Source organism: Zootoca vivipara, chromosome 14 (assembly GCF_963506605.1).
Source record: "Zootoca vivipara chromosome 14, rZooViv1.1, whole genome shotgun sequence".
Taxonomy (NCBI): Eukaryota; Metazoa; Chordata; class Lepidosauria; order Squamata; family Lacertidae; genus Zootoca; species Zootoca vivipara.
The window spans coordinates 29,372,235-29,391,088 of record NC_083289.1 but is presented as its reverse complement, the minus strand read 5'-3'; the positions used below and the strand labels follow the sequence as shown (position 1 = coordinate 29,391,088).

The 18,854-nt window shown below is 49.6% G+C and overlaps 1 protein-coding gene across 1 annotated transcript; it reads left to right on the top strand.

Annotated features, from left to right (window-relative positions):
- The first annotated feature begins 15,292 nt into the window (after positions 1-15,292).
- Positions 15,293-18,842, top strand: LOC118092881 (ras-related protein Rap-2c-like). The gene has a single exon (XM_035131535.2). The coding sequence runs from the start codon at positions 15,402-15,404 to the stop codon at positions 16,047-16,049; it is 648 nt and encodes a 215-aa protein (XP_034987426.1). The 5' UTR covers positions 15,293-15,401; the 3' UTR covers positions 16,050-18,842.
- The last annotated feature ends 12 nt before the right edge of the window (positions 18,843-18,854 follow it).

Below are 18,854 nucleotides of genomic sequence, written 5' to 3'. Positions count from 1 at the left end.
ATCGGGCAATGTCAAGGGCTCCTTTCCAGCTGCCCAGTTAACCAAAGAGGTCTCTTAAAAGCCTAAAGCTGCCAGCAGTGTGCCCGGAGGCTCTCCCAGTTGCTTAATGCAATCTCTCTACAGCTCACAAATCTCCATGTTCCCCCATTTAATCTCTCTGTGTTCTCAACTGAACATTTCCTGGACCGCGCAAGTGATAAACAGCCGGATTGGAGGGCTGGCCCTGGCGTGTCCCATCAGAAGATCTGAGAGCACCTTTGTCACAGCCAGAAGCAGACTTCTTGCCACATGCTTGCCATATCAGGGTCGATAAGGGCCGCTATCCTTGAAGGTGGCTATCAGGGTGAAGAAACCAGAATAAACAGTTGTGAAATGTGCAAATGCGACTTGTGCCGAGCTGGGCACACTCTTTGCAGAAAGACTGGACCAGGCTGGAACTGAACTGCCCAAGGGTGGCTGGAGGAACGTTGGAGAAGCTCAGCTCCCAATTAAAATGAAAAGTGTAAAACGTGAATCCTGATTTGCAGGCGGTTGGGCTAGATGACCCCTGGGGTCCCTTCCAACTCTACAATTCCAAGATCCAGCCTTTCACTGGAACAATGTAAGGGCTGATGCCCCTCAATGAGCAGTCACTAAGGATGAGTCCTGTAGCAAGGCCCTCAGCTGTGTCCGGCTGTAGTCACCTGACTCGTTCTGCATGCTTTCTCCCCCTCTCCCTTACCTGTCCCCCCCCCAAAATCCCATGCTGGTGTCCAAGGAAATTAGTTCCACAGCAGGCTGCAGTGGCAGGGGGAGCTTGCAGGCAGGAGTGACAACAACAACAACAAAATGGATAGGATGAGAATCTTTGCAGCAAAGAACTCATAGAATTGCAGAGTTGAGAGGCAGATCCAGGGTCATCTAGTCCAACCCCCTGCAATGCAGGAATATGCTTTAAAGGTATATTGTCAAAAGGCTATATTCCCTTGAGGGTAAATCTATTGTTCTCTCCCATGCCACCCACATGCAGTGGCGGGCGTGAAGGGAGTCTGAAGGGAGTGGTGAACTCTGCCAGGGCATGGAGCACTGCTTGCCCATGCTGTGGGGTCTGAACGGATCGCTTGACAAGGGCTTCTGTCTTAGGGAGAAATCAAGCTACCTTGCCGGAGATGGAGGTTTTAGATTCCCCCCTCCCACAGCCAGACTACAATACACCCCCCAAAAAGGGAAGAAACCAATCAAGACCACAATTGAGGGCTGGCTACGGTGTGTCCTATCGGAAGCGCCGAGGTCACCTTTGTCACCATCAAAAGCAGAGGTCCTGCACGCTTCCCACATCAGGGCTGATAAGGGCCGCCATCCTAGAAAGCGGCTATCAGGGTGAAGAAACCAGAACAAACAGTTGTGGTAAAGGCAAAGGCAACTTGTGCTGAGCTGGGCAGTCTCTGCCCAAGGTGGCTGCAGGGATTCTGGCTACGCCTGGAGAATGTCAGCTCCACTTAAAATTGAATGTGTAAAACCTTGTGATTTCTGCTTTGCAGGGGGTTGGACTGGATAGTGCTTTGGGACTCTTCCAACTCTACAATCCTTTGGTTCTATGAATAAAGCCAAACCAGTACCGGGGAATAATCTACTATGGGGCAGAGCCAGGAAAGAAACTGGCAAGGCCACCACTTCTTGTCGTTTACAGCTCCGCTATGAAACCACTCAGACCCTAATCATTCATGATCTGCAGCCTGTTCTGCACAAGGACGCCTTCCCTTTCACAGACCTTGCGTGGCAAGGATCTATTGACTGCTCCTCAACCTCAAAGAGCTACTGCTCAGCAGCAACAGAGAGCAAAGATGTACACACAGGGAGCAGCCACTGCGGTCGACCCACACCCATCACTGCCCCACAGCCTTCAGGAGGCCGCTCAGGCAGGAATGTGGCCCTCAGGATGGAAAAGGTCTTCACTGGCTGGCAGCAACAGTTCTCTAGGGTTTTCAGGTGCAGCCTTGCCCAGCCCCACCTGGCACTGCTGGGGATTTGAAATGCGGGTGGGAACACCTGCCGGTCAGTCGTCTGATATCACAGTGACATCAAGTTTAACCCACAGGGCAGAACACGGTTGGCAGAGTGAACTCACACTCACGTCCAGCTTGCAGGCTTCTGACGGGTATCTGGTTGGCCCCTATGATGACAGGATGCAGGACTAGATGGGCCACTATAGATTTGAGGCAGGGAGCCTGGCACAAGCCTCCCTGATTTAGTTAAGTGGTGCAGTTGCCTCTGCCAATGCCCAGCCCTTTTCTGATTCAGCAACCGTTACAGGGAAAGCACCCTTTCCTTAGTTCGGAAGACCGAGCCCACTTTCTCAGTGCACACGCCCACACTTACATCCCAGCCCCACAAAACACACAAACAGCATTTATAAAAATACACACCTGCCTTCCTTTTTCCAATGTGTCAATAGCAGCAAGATAAAGGCTATAATAAAGTCCCTTTCAATTACTGTTGTTTGCAGATCTTGGGCCTTGGTGTTGTTGCAAAGGTAACCTTACCTGGCCCATCATGAGGCACCAGGTGGATTGCTGGGCAGCAGAGCACACAGGAAGCCAGCAGGGGAGGGATGGGCAGCAGGGAGTGGAGCACTGGCAGCTCTCTGAAGTATCCTTAAAATAAGAGACCACCAATACTGCAGCATCTTGCAGGGGGTTGTACATCCTTAACATGCCTGAGTTGCAAGGAGGCCCAGCTGATTTCTTGATCATGGAACACAAGGGCTGCATTTGGAGGCTGCTGGTGAAATAAGTTCCTCTCTACACCTCCCAAGCACAATCAGTGCTACATTCTGCTTTTGGTCAACTCTTGCAGCCACGTATTGGGCAGTGCCTGTGACGTCAATGATAGTATTGGAGGCAGTATGTCTGAATACCAGTGGCTGGGAATCACAAGCAAGGAAAGAGCACTGCTGCGGCACTCGTGCCGTGCTTGCAGGCTTCCCATTGGGACATCTGGTTGGCCATTGTGAGAACGGGATGTTGGACCTTTGGTTTGATCCAGCGCGGTTCCACCATTGAGCTATGGCTCCATCACTAAAAGCTATCCAAGGACCTCCAGTGTCAGAGGCAGCATGGCCCTGAATACCAGTTGCTGTTACACTCATGTCCTCCTTGTGGCTTCTCATTGGCTGTTGTGAGAGTAGGATGCAGGACTAGATGGGCCCCCTTTGGCCTGATCAGCAGTCAGACTCTTCTGGTGTTCTTCAGATAACTCACCTGGCTCATCCCTGTGCAATTACAGGACTTTTAAAGGGGGGGCTTTTAATTTACTTTTCAAAATTTTATACAGTCGTGCCTTGGTTCTCGAAGAGAATCCATTCCGGAAGTCCGTTTGACTTCTGAAAACATTCAAAAACCAAGGCATGGCTTCCGATTGGCTCCAGGAGCTTCCTGCACTCAATTGGAAGCCATGGAAGCAGTGTCAGACGTTTGGGTTCCAAAGAACGTTTGCAAACCGGAACACTCACTTTGCGGTGCTCGGTGTCAGGAGTATGGGCAGGAGTCAGGCTCTGGGGCCTGTAGTGCTTTGCAGGACTGGGGCCTGCCTCAGCTTGTGCTGGAAAAGCAAGGAGTGGCCACACAGGTGAAGACCTCAGCTTGTGCTGGAGAGGCAAGGAGTGGTCACTCAGGTGAGGCCACTTGATACCTCACTGCACCTGGTGGCAGGAGCTGGGATGGATAAAAGCTCAGCATTTCCCTTCAGCTCTTTGCCACAGCAACGCTATCCCTGCCTGGTTGCCTCTGGTCCCTTGCTCCTTGGACCCTTGCCTTGCCGACGCCTTGTTCCTTGGACCCCTGCCTCGCCGACGCCTTGCTCCATGGACCCTTGCCTTGCCAACGCCTTGATCCTCGACCCTTGGACCTTTGCCTTGCCGACGCCTTGCTCCTTGACTCCCAGAGCTTCGCCTCTGCCTTGCTCCTTGACCCTGCTGCTGCCTGTTGCTGGACCCTCAGCCCTGCACCTGTTCCTGCTTCTACACCACCATCTTGCCTCTGGTCCTGACGTCCTCAGCCAGGGCTTCAACTGCCTGCCGACCGGACCGTGACACTCGGGAGCCAATACGTTTGAGTCGCAAGGCGTTCAACAACCAAGGAACGACTGTATATGGTTTTGAAAGCACTTTGAGCAACCCAGTCCCACCTCCAGCGGTGTCTCACCATTTTCCCTTTCCCTGGAAGGATGTTGCCTTCTATCACCACCACCCTGTCTCTATCTCCCTCAACTTTTTATTGGGCTTTATAAATATCTCTCTCACCCAAACACTCGTATTTGCATACTTGGTTGTTTGAAGAATGGATCAGGCCTTTCTTGGGAAGTCTAACAGGCTTTCCAAGCATGTTGGCTTGAATATGTGACATGGGCAATTCAACACACCCAGCTCCGCTGCAAATTGAACAAACGGCAACAAAACCAACTAAATGTATTTGAAGCAAGCCTCCGTAGCTGGTCTGGCTACCATTTCCTCCAAGGGAGCTAGGTGGAACACTGATGGACACTGGCCCTGGGACCAACTCCAGCCAGCAAGGTCTCTGTTTACACAAGGGTGCATGCCTTCCTTCAACAACAAGCCATCCCTTCAACAACAACAACAACAACAATAATAAAATTTTATTTATACCCCGCCCTTCCCAGTCAAAACCGGGCTCAGGGTGGCTAACACCAATAAAATTACAATAAGACATAAAAGAAAGGAAAACAATTAATTTAAATACAGATTAAAATACAATACCGGTACTATCATCATTTTCATTTTAAATAGATAGACCTCTAATCAAACAAAAAGGGGGGTTGCCACAATATATACAGTACCAACAAATGAAGCATAAACAAACATTTCAAAACAGTACCCAGCTCAACATGACTGCTACCAAAAGCCAAAGGACATCCACACAGGGATTAAAGTTAATCGCCAGCTCTTTAAATTGGGTCTGGAAATGAACCGGATGTCAGCAGGGAGGCTATTCCACCAAAGTGGGTGTTGCAATGCTAGTCGCTCTGCAAACCAGAGTGCCTGACCCACCAGAAGGGCTTCATCTGATCATCTCGGTGTCCTAGTAAGTCTATAGGTGAAACTCAGAAAATTAGAATATCGTCGAAAAGTGCATTTATTTCAGTCATGCATCTTATTATTATTTATTTTTCTTTTAATTTTTACAAATGCTTTCTTTTGGAAATTCCACATGAATAAAACAAATAGTTACAATAATACAAAAATAAACATCGCTATTACATTTCATTAATTACATTCCATTTATAATTGACCCACCTAACAACAAATAATTACAACAAATAAAGGCTTGACATATCTTGCTTTGCATGTCATGTATCTATCTCATATACAGTGGTACCTCTGGTTAAGAACTTAATTTGTTCCGGAGGTCTGTTCTTAACCTGAAACACCACTTTAGCTAATGGGGCCTCCTGCTGCCGCTGCGCCACCGGAGCACAATTTCTCTTCTCATCCTGAACTGAAGCAAAGTTCTTAACCTGAGGTACTATTTCTGGGTTAGCGGAGTTTGTAACCTGAAGCGTTTGTAACCCGAGGAAACACTGTACAGTATTGGTTTCACCTTTTAAGTTGCATTACGGAAATAAATGCACTTTTCGACGATATTCTAATTTTCCGAGTTTCACCTGTATATAGGAGAAGGCAGCCTTTCAGATAACCTTGGCCTAAGATGTTTAGGGGCTTTGTTTACCAACAGCAAAAGCTTACATTTGCCCTGATAATATATCAAAAGCGGCAATACATGCTGGACTCGATGTACTGTGAACAAAGTCCCATTCTTTTGCAAATATTCCGGAGTCGCTGAAGCAACATTGAGGGGTGTTGCCGCTCACAACCTCTTTTGGCATACTATGCTTTCAAAATATAATTTGTATTGTTTGGTTACTGATTTACCTGCGATGCCCTCAAGCAAATATACTTCCATGTGTTTTGAATAGTAATCCCCACAATTACTTTCCTTACAATTCAAGTCAATTCAAATCTCAGCACAAGTGTTTTGGGAACTTTGCGAGGCCACGGTGCCCCATGAAGCTGGGCTGGTTCCCTTTCTTGTCATCTAACTATTTTTAAGGACCTTTATTATTCTAACAGGCCTTTGCCTCCCTGAGCAGTTGTGTTGCTTCTGAAGAGATACTGCATTTTGTGTTTGTCTAATTCTAATCTCATTTGCTGGTAAGCCAAACAGAGTGATGCATTAGAAAGCGTATCTATAAACAAATGAATAAGTACTCTATAACATAACGTTGGGGAAAAAAACAACGGTCAAATAATAGTTTTCCCCCATGTGTTGGCTCAGAGCTATCAAACAATGGACATTACTCATCAAGCTCTGAAACTATTGGAATAATTAGTCATGTATAAGTTTTGAATTAGTCACACAAGTGCTGAGATAGTAACATTTATTAATCTCATTAGTCATGGCCACCATTCTTCAAGATGGCATCCAAACAACCAAGATTAGAAAAAAAGTGACCCAAATTCATATCCTACACACCTCAGGAATGATTTTCAGTTATTTAACAAGGTTCCCTAAAATAATGCACATGTGTGTTAGATCTGTCTTAATCTCAGGGTCGTGGGTTCGAGCCCCACGTTGGGTGAAATATTCCTGCATTGCAGGGGGTTGGATTAGATGACCTACATGGTCCCTTCTAACTCTACAATTCTATGACTCTATGACTGACAGGCAGGAACCTCCCATGCCGGAGTTCAAAGCCGGTGGTGCTGGAGATGGATGCCTGGGGGAATTGTAGAGGGGCTATTGAATCCACAGCACCAACATGTCCCTTTGCTTGTTGGGTGTGCAGAACTCCTGGCAAATGGTCAGAAGAAACTGGGACATTGCCCCAACCCAATGAGGTTAGGGATACCTGCTTGTTACAGCAGAAAGAAGCGCATAGGACCTGCCCAGAGAGAGGGAAGGCACAGGGCTCCTGTGATGAGCAAGGAGGGCATCGCAGGAAGGAATTTGAGGGTGCTCCCTCCTTCTCGTCTGTTTAATAAGGGAGTAAAGGCAGCCATGAAATGCTAGCATGACCTGAGGAAGTTCTAGAACCCATATTAGGAGGTGCTTTGCTTAGTTCCTCCAAGCTGTACCAGGACTTCCTTGGAGACTCTTTTCCAGTCTGAGTCATTTAATGCAGAGCACCAAACTGGACAGGAAATCAACAGAGTTCTTTTTTCCTACCTCTGGGAGAGATAAGGCATTGCCAAAGGGCATAAACAGTTGGCAGGGTGAGCGCGTCCTATTCCTTACCCACTGTACCTACCTGTTTTCTTACAGTGTGTACCAGCTGGTGGGCAGCACTGAATTTATTTCTTTATCCCTAAATAAGGAAGCCTTACCACCACCACCTAAAATCTGTCTGGCTGCCAGAATGCCCACTTCCCTACTGACCTAATAACTTATGTGTTGATACAGTAAATGCGTCATTCGACAATTCTGAAAGATGTTAACTCTCAGAATGGAATTTTTGTGGGCCTGTCTGAATATTCTCATATAACTTTGCTTTTAATTGCATTTATCTCTGCCCTGTGACATTTGGGTGAAAGGAAAACTAGAATAAGTAAATACACAATAATGGTAGTTTCTCAGTCTCTTAAGCTTTGGCAAATCCTTTTGCATTGAATACCTTCTGAGGGACACCTGTGTGAGGACCACAGAGCATCTGCAGGGTGAAGACCTGGCATGGTGAGCTGGCAGCCCGTAGACCAAACCTGACTTGGCAACACAGCGGTCCCTTTTTTCTGGACTGCGACCTCTCCTCCTGGGCCTGCATCTCCTCCTCCTCTGATTGTGTGATATGGGATGGAGGTGCCCAGAGTGTATTTGACTATAAATATTCTTGCCAACATTCTGGCTACTACACTTATCTTCCCAATGCTGTAATTTTCCAAATACAAAAGATGCAATTGGGGGTAACCTGAGATATGAAGCAAGAAAGCCAGATGCCACCCCCTTCCCCAACCTGGTTGCCCTCCAGATGTTTTGGACTACAACTCCCATTGCAACCAAGCACAACTTGTGGCATTGCACAGCATCACCACTGATCACGAGGCATAAGATCATAAAAGCCTGCTGGATCAGGCCAAAGGGGACCCAGCATCCTATTCTCACAGTGGCCAAACAGATGCCCCATGAATCATAAAATCATAGAGTTGGAAGAGACCACAAGGGCCATCCAGTCCAACCCCCTGCCAAGCAGGAAACACCATCAAAACATTCCTGACAGATGGCTGTCAAGCCTCCGCTTAAAGACCTCCAAAGAAGGAGACTCCACCACACTCCTTGGCAGCAAATTCCACTGCTGAACAGCTCTTACTGTCATGGGAAGCCTGCAAGCAGGATTTGGGTACAAGATCACTCTTCCATCCTGTGGTTTCCAGCAGCTGCCATGCCTGCTAAGGCTTTAGCCTAAGGGCCCAGCATCCTGAGAGCCCAACGTGAGACAGCCTTAACTCTGCTCTTAAACCAGCAGGGTTAATTTTTAAATCACAAAATGGGTTGTGGCCCAGATGCATCCGAAAACAGTCTCCTGTCCTCTGGGCTGCACACTTCAGGAGAAGCTCAACCAGGATGTGGGGTGGGCAGCTGAAGTTCAAGGGAAGCTTGTCTCCTCAGTGTGCTCCTCAAAGGTCCCCTTGAACACTGCCCCAAGGGCCTAAATCTCTAGCTGGGAAGGCAGGGAGCAGGCCAATGAACAACTAAATACCACCCACGGGGAAAGGCCGAGCCTGACGCTCCCTCTGTTTCCACTTGAGTTGGCAAAGCTGTTTATCTCAGCAGCTGTTTTGTGATCTGCTTGGATCACCTGGGCACCCTGTGATCTGCTTGGATCACCTGGGCGCCCTGCTGAGTGCCAGTGGTGGTACCGATTCTGGGACTTGACAACCACTTGCCCTCCCTGTTCTTCATCTTGGCATTTGCCTCTTACCCTTGGCTTGTGCCAAAGGGATTGAGAAGGCAAATATTTGTCCAGGAGAGAGCTGCTGGCAGGTTCCCTGTCCAGCAAGATCCCAGCTGTTTGAGAACAGCAATAACGCACTTGGCTTGCTTTGAAGAGAGGGCTTCTCACCAGGGCCCGACACAGTACTGGGGGCAGAGAGGAAGGGTCCTGCCCGTGTCCTGTGGCCTCCTCAGAGGAGAAGGCAGGGATCAGGTTCACAAACAGCTTGTGGAAATAACAAAATGAGCATCTGTAACTATCTGCAGCCAGCCCCCAACTAAAAATGTTTTTAAAAGAAGGCAAAAAGGGCTCTGATGCTGACATGCTGGTGCTGTTTGCTGCTCATCTCCTATTCTCTGGGTCATCATTTGGGGGCCCTGGACTCTGGCCCTGAGGTCCAGTTCTAGCTGCACCCCAAGGATGTGAAGAGGCAAGGGAGAGACGCTGGCCTGAGATGACCTGAAAAGACTGTTCCAAAAAGTGATTTGCATCCAAATCACTTTTTGTAAACAGCACTTCTCAGCCTAATTTCATACAGGTGACAAGATGGGGAGGGGGGAACAGGGTGAAAAGGGGTGGCATAAAGAGAGAAAGGTGGGGTTCCCTCTGGCCCTGCCCATGGCTGGATTCAACCCTGCCCATTGCCACTACCTGACCCCCAACAGTTCCCTGAGATGTAGCTCTCAGCAGCAAACAAAAGTCCCCTACCATTAGGATAAATCAACATGGCTTGTGGTCTATTGCAGCCTACTGCAGGCTAGGGTTCCCCAGGTGTTTTGGGTTCGTATCCAAGAACATAGGATGCTGGAGCAGGTGAGAGTTTGTCCAAAACATATGGAGGGGGCTGGCTGGCAAATGTGAACACTTATTGTCGTCTCACCTCCAAAAGATTATTTTTTTATTTTATTTGTATAAAGAAAACTTTATTTCAATTCTTGCAAACAATACAAAACCATAAAAAGAATAACTGACACAAACGAAAAAGGAATACAAAAGGAGATTCACATTTTACAAAAAAAAAAAAAAGAAACAAAAAAGAGAAAAGAAAAAGCCAAAAAAGGGGGGGGGGAGAAAACGAAGAAAAAAAGAGACACAAAATAATATTTCATAATACTCAAAAATATAAATAATATACACCGAAAGGATACAAGTAACACATTAGGGTTCAGAAAAAGGCAAGCAAAATGATCGAGGGGGTGGAGCAACTCCCCTATGAAGAAAGGTTGCCGCCTATGAGACTTTTTAGGTTAGAGAAAAGGGGGATAAAAATTGACATGATCGAAGTTTATAAAATTATGCCAGGTATGGAGGAAGTGGCTAAAGAAAAGCTAATTTTCTCCTTCTCTCATAACCTTTAGATCTCAGTGGGGAAACCCAAGGAATCTGAATGTTGGAAGATTCAGGACAGATAAAAGAAAGTCCTTCTTCACACAGTGCGTAGTTAAACCACAGAACCATGGATTGTTGAATATTGCTTTATTCGATAGAAGTTGTTTATTTTAAAGTTACTGTGACTTTTTTTTGTATTGGACCAGATTGTAAGGTGTGTGATCTTTGCTGTCTATTTTGTTGTTTCTTCAGCTTGTAAACTGCCTTGTGTCTAGTAATAGAGAAAGGCAGAATACAAATTAAAAGTGAAATGCAATTAAACATGCTCCCATAGGAGGCAGTGATGGCCACATGGCTTTAAAGGGGAGCAATACAAATTCGTGAAGAGGGCAATCAATGGCGACTAGCCATGATGGCTATGCTGTCCCTCCATGGGTCATAGGAACGGATAGAGTTCTTGGGCTCAAATCCTACTTTGGGGTTTTCCTCTGCAGCATCTGCTTGACCCCTGTGAGAACAACAGGATGCTGGACTAGATGGGCCATTGGCCTGATCCAGCAAATGCTCATCTTACGTTCTTAAAGCTGGTATAAGAAAACCCTGCCCTGTGTTTGTGATTTCTACCAGGACGAGAGACTTTGCCACCCAAGTGACATTGGTGCCTCTGGTTGGTGCCAAAGCCAGACTTTGGCACTTGCAGCGAAGGGGACAGGGCCACACAGCTGCCAAGCGTGGACCACGTCTGGGGGTGGTGGGTGGGGTGGGTGTTACAGAACCTTTGCTCCCTTCAAAGGTAGGGGAGAGGTTGTGGACCAAAGCCCAGGCAAGGAGCTCCCCCTCAGCATGAGATGTGTACACAAGGCCAGACAGGAAAATACCAAGCCACCTCCCGCTTGGCAAATAAATTTGTGTGTGGGCCACGCACTTCATCTCCCAAGGGCTCAGTGAAAGAAACATCCTTTGTAAACCAAAACAATGCATTATCTGTCAGCAGGAAACAAATAAACCAAGCACAGGTATCACTGGCCAAAGTACAGGTATTCTGTTCTGCAACCTTCCCATGGGATACCTCAATGAAGGAGGAGGAGTCTCCTTTACTGGGTTTTAAACAGAGGTTGGATTCCTGTTTTTGCAGGGGGTTGGACTTGGGGGTCATACCCAACTCTACGATTCTACAATCCTATTGGGGGGGCACCAGTGGGCCACAGACCCCAGTTATGGAACCTCTGGAATAGCTAAGACATAGCCTCCTCTCCTGTGCCTCCACACTCCCAACCGCTTTGAGGTGGGAAATCACAACCAACTAGCAATAATACATAACAAATAGTTTCAAAATATTATCGAGTGTGCTGGCTTTGCACAGCTCCACAACAACCTCCAAATCCTCAGAAAGGTTTCCTGATGTGTCCGTGCTGGGCAAATGAAAAGGGTCATTTGCTTGGCGTCCAATGACGTTGCATTTGTAGCTCAAAGCTTCCCTCCTTCTTCTGGAGTGACGTTCTATATAAAAGACTTGTTGCTGGCCTATATTCCAAAAAGAATCAAAATACTATAAAAGGCAACAAGGCATAAGAGCAAGAGTAGAAGCCCGCAATAAAAACAATTAAAAAGCAGCTGTAAAGACATCATAAAATATAATAAAAACAAACAAGCAAAGCAACAGAGGGATGCACATCACGTAGGTCAGGGTCAAGTCATTTCCAGAAACAAAACACCTGTTTATTGCACAATTAAATGGTGGGGAAATGGGTCAGTTCCTTCACCCCAGCCGACTCCTCTGCCTTCATGTGCGCGTCATCTTCAGAAAATTTGGTAACCCCAGTAAGAACCCCCAGACGCAATAGGTGAAGGTGGAACTGCAGCAGGAGGTGGGGAGGACTAGGAAATCTGAACCCCCAATACCCAGCCTTAAGAGGAAGCTCTGCAGGGTTCCAGGAGAGGCAGCCATGTGACACCTGCCAATCATTCGAGCCTCCTGCAACCACCAGGTTTCCTTTTCCAGCTATCAGCTGCTGGCAGATAGGCTGTGATTCCTGCGTTGCAGGGGTTTCGATGTGGGTGGGGTTGTGGGTTAAACCACAGAGTCTAGGGCTTGCCGATCAGAAGTTCGGTGGTTCAAATCCCCGCGACAGGGTGAGCTCCGGTTGCTTGGTCCCAGCTCCTGCCAACCTAGCAGTTTGAAAGCACATCAAAGTGCAAGTAGATAAATAGGGACCGCTCCGGCGGGAAGGTAAACGGTGTTTCCGTGGTTCGCCAGAAGCGGCTTAGTCATGCTGGCCACATGACCTGGAAGCTGTACGCCGGCTCCCTCAGCCAATAAAGCGAAATGAGTGCTGCAACCCCAGAGTCAATTACAACTGGACCTAATGGTCAGGGGTCCCTTTACCTTTACCTGCGTTGCAGGGGTTTTGACTAGATAACCCTTTGAATCTCTTCCAACGGCAATTCTATAGTATTATGAGAGCCACTTCCCTGCCTACTCCTTTTCCCTGTTCCCCCCACCCCCACCCCAGCAGGGTATGTGCAAGCCTTCCCCATCCTAGGGCCATGATTCTGTGAGCTGTCATCCAAAACAGCTGGAGGCCATCAGGCTGGCCCATGCCAAGGGCTTGGCATCTCCCTCTCTGTTTGACTTCCCAGGGCCTCTTCAAAGGCTCTGGCTTTCTAATCCCAAACCCAAACAGGGTGGGTCAGCCCAAATGAATGACAGCTTACCCAGCGAAAGTGATTCAGCCGTAGCAGGGCAACCATTGTTCTTCAGAACAAAAAGAGCAGGAATAGCCAGAGGAAGGGTTGCTCTGCTCCAGTGAAGGAGGTGGTCATGGCTGGGCAGGGTTCTGCCCTGTTTGAGCCATAAGAGTTCATTGTAGCCTAGAGGGCAGATGGTGGCGGGTGCACTGTAATGTTAAGGACCTTCCTTCTCTGTACCAAAGAAAGAGATTTCAGGAAGAAGGGAAGCAGAATTTGCACCCTTTCCTTTTCCTAGAGACCTCTCTGCTGCTGTATAGCAATGAAGGCTTTGGCGGGTTGGTTCACACCGTCTAATCCAAAGCATTTAAAGTTTTATATCACAGCAGAGGAAAGAGCTGCCAAGCTAGTTTGGTTCCCCCCCCGGGGGGGGGAGGACCCTCTCCCCACAGCCCCAGATCCCTCAAACAGAACTACAAGGCTGGATGGAAGCCTGAATAGGAACACACTTTTTAGAGAATGGGCTTTTACTGCAACTTTGCTGAAGGCAGTGGTGGCTGGTCCATTAGGGCAAATGGGGCATGGCCCCACAACTTCAGCTTCGACTCGTCCAAGCTGTGCTGCCTTCTTACGACTAGTCCAGGGGGTAGCCCTGGCTGTCAACTACCTCCTCCTTAAGGATGGGGCCGGCCAGCGGTGGTGGTGGGGGAAGTAAAATTAATTGGCTCTGTCTGTCACTGACACTACCGATTGTTGGCTGCCCCTCCAGCTCTACCTAGTAGGCACCAGGCACCAATGGCTGAAGGTCCTCACTTCTTTTCATTATTGCCTGGAGGTGAACAATGAGTTGGACCTGAATGCAGACAACCTCCCATCCAAGTCTAACACCGGCCACTGAATCGCATCATTTTGTTGAGAGGTGGCACAGGTGAATGGTTCCAGAAGCCATCAGAGTGGGACAGCTTTTAAAAGGTTTTTTTGGGGGGGGAGGGGAAGCATGGGAGGGGATGTGAAACACATTCTTCCTTTGCCAGAGGTGGTATGGCAGGACAAAACGCACCATCTCTGTAGCTCTGGCAGGACTCCGAGGACAGCCTAACAAAGCATCAATCTTCAGTTAAGACGACTTTGCAGCTCCTGGCACTGGCATCCCTAAGCACCCCCTGTTCCTGTCCCAGTAAACCTGACCCAGTTTCTCATCCTAGGACTCTACAAATGTTCTCCTTCTGGGCACTCCAAGCCAAGGTTGTTGGCAGAAGGAAAGTTTTCCATCTGCGGATAACTCCCTTTCTATGGAATTAATTTTTCTGCCTTGAGAGGCTGAGATGCGACACATGCCCCAGGCTTTCTTGGCCACTGCAGTTAATAAATAAATACATTTCGAAAGCATTGCAGTGTAAGACCAGGTCTGTCTGTTTCCCTTTCCACTATAGGAGGAGAAAGTGTTGGCCAAAACTGGACAGAGGCTCACTCTTTGCACTGAGGGTGGGGAGGGGAGATGCTGGTGGCGTCCAAGCATAAGGTCACTCAGAGAGCACCATGGGCATAGCCAAGGGGCTCAGATCAAATAAATAAATAAATAAATAAAAATACTTAACTGAGGTTCTGCTCCCCCCAACATGAAGCCTGCCCCCTAACATAAATCCTGGCTATGCCCATGGACAGCACTCCGGGGGTCAAGTCTACCAGAAACTCACACCAAAATTTAAACCACACTCACACCAGATCCTGGGAACTGTAGATTGTTAAGGGTGCTGGGAATTGTAGCTTTGCAAGGGGTAAGTTACAGGAGTTGGGGGTGCTTTAAATGTACCACGTGTGTGCAGCCTGTATGCAGCTTTGGGTATTATTAGTACAGTACTGTAATAAGTTCTCTGGTGTGTTCAAAGTGCTTCGCCTACCAAAGCAAGCTTCACAACACCTTTGTAAGGCGGGCCAGTGACACACCCCTGTTGTAGATGCAGGGGGCTAATGCTGAGAGAATACCTATTATTTGTTGCGAGCCGTATTTATATCCTGCTTAAATCATCCATCACCTCTAAGTGCTTGGAAGCGATTTACTGTGACAAAAACTGCCTCAGTCTGCTGCCATCTGTGAAAAAAACCCAAACCAGAACAGAGGCTTACCCTAGAAGTTTGTTGTGAAACCACGCAGCGAAGTCTGTCGCCAATGCTGAGAAGCCCCGTAGCGCACGCTCGGCTCTCAGCGCGGGGAGCCTTCCGGGGCGCCCCCGCGAGGCAATCAATTGCCCGGGCTGGCGGGCAGCCAGCAGGCAGCCACTCCTACCGGAGACCGGCCCGCCTGAGCCCCTCCTCCGGCTGTTCGATTGGCCGAGGGCTGCAGCCGCAGCAAATAAAGCGGCCGCCCCGTCCTAGCGGACCGACCAGAGATAAACAGCTCCACGATGTCGCTGAAGCCAGAGGCCCGGGTGCGCTTGGTGTTCTTGGGCGCGGCGGGCGTGGGTAAGACGGCGCTGATCCGCCGCTTCCTGCACGACGCCTTCGAGGCCCGCCACCGTCGCACCGTGGAGGAACTGCACGTGCTGGAGTTGGACCTGGAGCCGCCGGGCCCGGCGCTGCGCCTTCGCCTGGAGCTGCTGGACACGAGCGGCAGCTACAGCTTCCCGGCCATGCGCCGCCTCTGCATCCAACACGGCGACGTCTTCGCCCTCGTCTACTCGCCCCACGAGCCGGGCTCCTTCGAGGAGCTGCAGCGGCTGCGCGATGAGATCCTGGAAGCCAAGCCCGGCGCCCCGGTCCGTCTCGTGGTGGTCGCCAACAAGGCTGACTTAGGCCCGGTTGCCGGCAACAGCGACCGCCTGGCCGCCGCCACAGTGCAGCGCGAGTGGGGCGCTCGCCACGTCGAGGCGTCGGCCAAGCAGGGCTGCAACGTGATCGGGCTCTTCCAGGAGCTGCTGGGCCAAGTCGACGTGCTTAGCGGGCGCCTCAGTCCAGCCCTCCGGCGCCGCTCCATCCCCGACCCGCTGGCCAAGGAGCCAACGGCGTCCACTCGGCGACGCCCGAGCAAGAGCCCCAACTGCGCCATCTGCTAGCCAGAGCGTCGGTGGAAGCCCAGCGGCCGCTGCGGCGCCCCTTTCCTCGTAGGCAGCCGACGGGGCGGCAGAGGAAGCGAGTGCGGTCGAGCACGAGTGAAGCAGGAGGAAGAAACGGAGTGCGTTTGCCTCTCCGGAGTAGCGAGCCACGCGGAGACTCCTCTCCCCGGTGGGTTGAGGATAGGGGATCGAGTCTCCAACTTGGCGGGAAGACAGAAGCAAGTGTCCTTGTTTTGCATCTGGGGCCCCCACGGCGGACTGCACACTTTCCCCCACTTGCCACTTGGGTCTCGGAGCGCAAGAGTTTCGGCTCAAGGGAAGGACACACCCCTTTGTGCCCAGCTTCCTGGCCCTCGAGGTGGCCCGTTCCAGGACACGGACTCTGCCGAGCCTGCTCTTGGCAACCGGGTGGGGGCGCTCTCTTCCAGAAGCCTGGCCTCGGATAGAGCCCAACAGGGGACTCCGGAGGCTAGACTTCTGCAGGAAACCTGGGTGCCTGACATTCCGTTCCAGCTGGCTGTTTCCAATGTTGCCTGTTCCAGCGAGCCTTGTCTTGTCGTGTAGGGTGGAAACGGTACTTACTGCTGTACCTTAACAGCATTGCTGGCTGGGGGACTGATCCATTAAGATGGAGTGTGGGGTCTGGGCTGGCTGGACAGAGTGCTTGCACCCGTGCTTGTTTCTTTAAAGACCATTCTGAACTTGAAGGAATGGGACTTGTTTCTTTTAATACAGTATGTAATCCTGTTTTGGAGAATAAACTTACTCTGTTGTTTCATAGTGCTGTAGTGAACCAACTGGGTGAGCCACCTGTGTTGGGTCCTGGGGGGGGGGCATTCAGAGGCCAGCTCAGGAACAGATCAGAAGGTCCTAGCTTCAATCCTCAGTGCGATATGTGAAACCCCAGAGAGCCGTTGCTGCCAGTCAGTGCAGACCACGGGTTGCCAACCTGGTCCCTACCGTCTACTAGTGGGTGCTTCAGGATTCTAGGTGGGCGGTAGGGGGTTCTATGGCACAAGCTGAATTGTCCTTCCATCGAGCACTGGTGGGCAGTACGGAAGTTTTACCACCAAGAAAGATGCATTAGTGGGCGGTAGCTATAAAAAGGTTGACTATCCCTGGTGTCCTGCCCACCTAGCAGTTCGAAAGCACATCAAAGTGCAAGTAGATAAATAGGGACCGCTCTGGCGGGAAGGTAAATGGTGTTTCCATGCGCTGCTCTGGTTCGCCAGAAGCAGCTTTGTCATGCTGGCCACATGACCTGGAAGCTGTCTGCGGACAAACGCCGGCTCCCTCGGCCTATAGAGCGAGATGAGCGCCGCAACCCCAGAGTCGGACACGACTGGACCCGATGGTCAGGGCCCTTTACCTTCACCCCTGGTGTAGACAATACTGAGCTGAAAGGACCTTGGGAGGGCAGATTTGTGAAAATTGCTGTTAAGAGGTGTGGCATGAGACTGATCTTTATTCTAGAACATTCAGCCCGAACAGCATATTAAATTTGAAACATTAGTAGACACCCCCCCCCAATAGACCCACAATTTCCAGTTTGCAAAGAGGTATTGTCAATTGTAGCTCAAGGAGTAGTCTCCTAACAACCCCCAGTACCCATGACAAATTACAGCTCCCAAGATTCTTTGCTTTCTGCAATATCATCACTTTAAATGTATGCTGTGGATGAGGTTCAGTTGCCAGCCCAGTCACCTTCAAGGCAGGGTGTGTGTCCTCAGGCAGCAACATGAGTTGCCAATACTGGGTGGCTGCATCCAGTAGGAGGCTAACTGCATCACAGCTGTTTGAAGCCCCTTTGCTCATGATACCCTGGCCTCCTCACTAGGCAGGTCCCCCCCCCCACCTTTGGCCCTGCAGGTGATGTTGAATCTCAACTCCCATGATCCTTGGGGGCATGTTTTCCAAGGCTGCTGGGAGCTGTAGTTCAACATCTGGAAGGCCACGGTTTCCCCATACCCAGCTGCTCCAGGATAAAGATGTGCATCTTTAGTGCCAACATCTTACAGCTTTGCTGCCTGCAGCGGATAAGAGTATCACTTCAGATAAACTGGAGGGCAGCAGGAAAGCAAAGACTCCCATCTGCTTTTCCTCTCCTACAATTAATATTAAAGGTCATCTTCCTCATGTTTGCATCCAACACTTGCTCTGTGAAACATCCTGAGGCATGGAATCAGAATCCTATGTTAAAGGTTGCCAAGTTTTAATTCTTTTTGCTGCTAAAATTGCTGTGCACACTGCAAGATGCCCATTTCACAGAAGAAACACTGATGATGCTTTGGCACAATCATTACCCTCCCCCTGGTAAATCCCTCCAAAACTAAGAAGTTTTTGGAGACCAGAGGTCTAGCGTCACAGCTGTGAAGAGCTGGTGGGTGTTTTACACCTGAAAGGGAGAGCTCAGCCGTGGGGCAGTCCTAGCTAGGTCAAAAGCGAAGAGGCAGCCAATGAGTCTCTTCTCTAGGAGTTGCAGAAGGGAACTAATCCTTTGTTGCTCGACAGTGCCCCAATCCTCTGGGCATGTCATTTTGGGACCTGGCCCACTTCTCCCAATGTGTCCATGCAGAGAAGGCACGAAGGGGCCAGTTTCTTACAGCAGAGCAGAAGCCATTTCAATGTCTCCTAGGAACCTGTTCTCTGTGGGGAAGGAGACTTGCAGTCCCAGGAAAGAAACACCAGGGAGTAAAGGCGGCCAAGGACTTGGGATCTGCAACTCTAATAGAGGGTGATGTGCAAAAGTGGCCAAAGACCCCTTTCAGAGTACAAGGGCAGAGAAGGCAGTGTGGAGGACCATGC

Bases quoted from the DNA above. Each gene is read 5' to 3' on its own strand.
- LOC118092881 (XM_035131535.2), top strand. From the start codon at position 15,402: ATGTCGCTGAAGCCAGAGGCCCGGGTGCGCTTGGTGTTCTTGGGCGCG.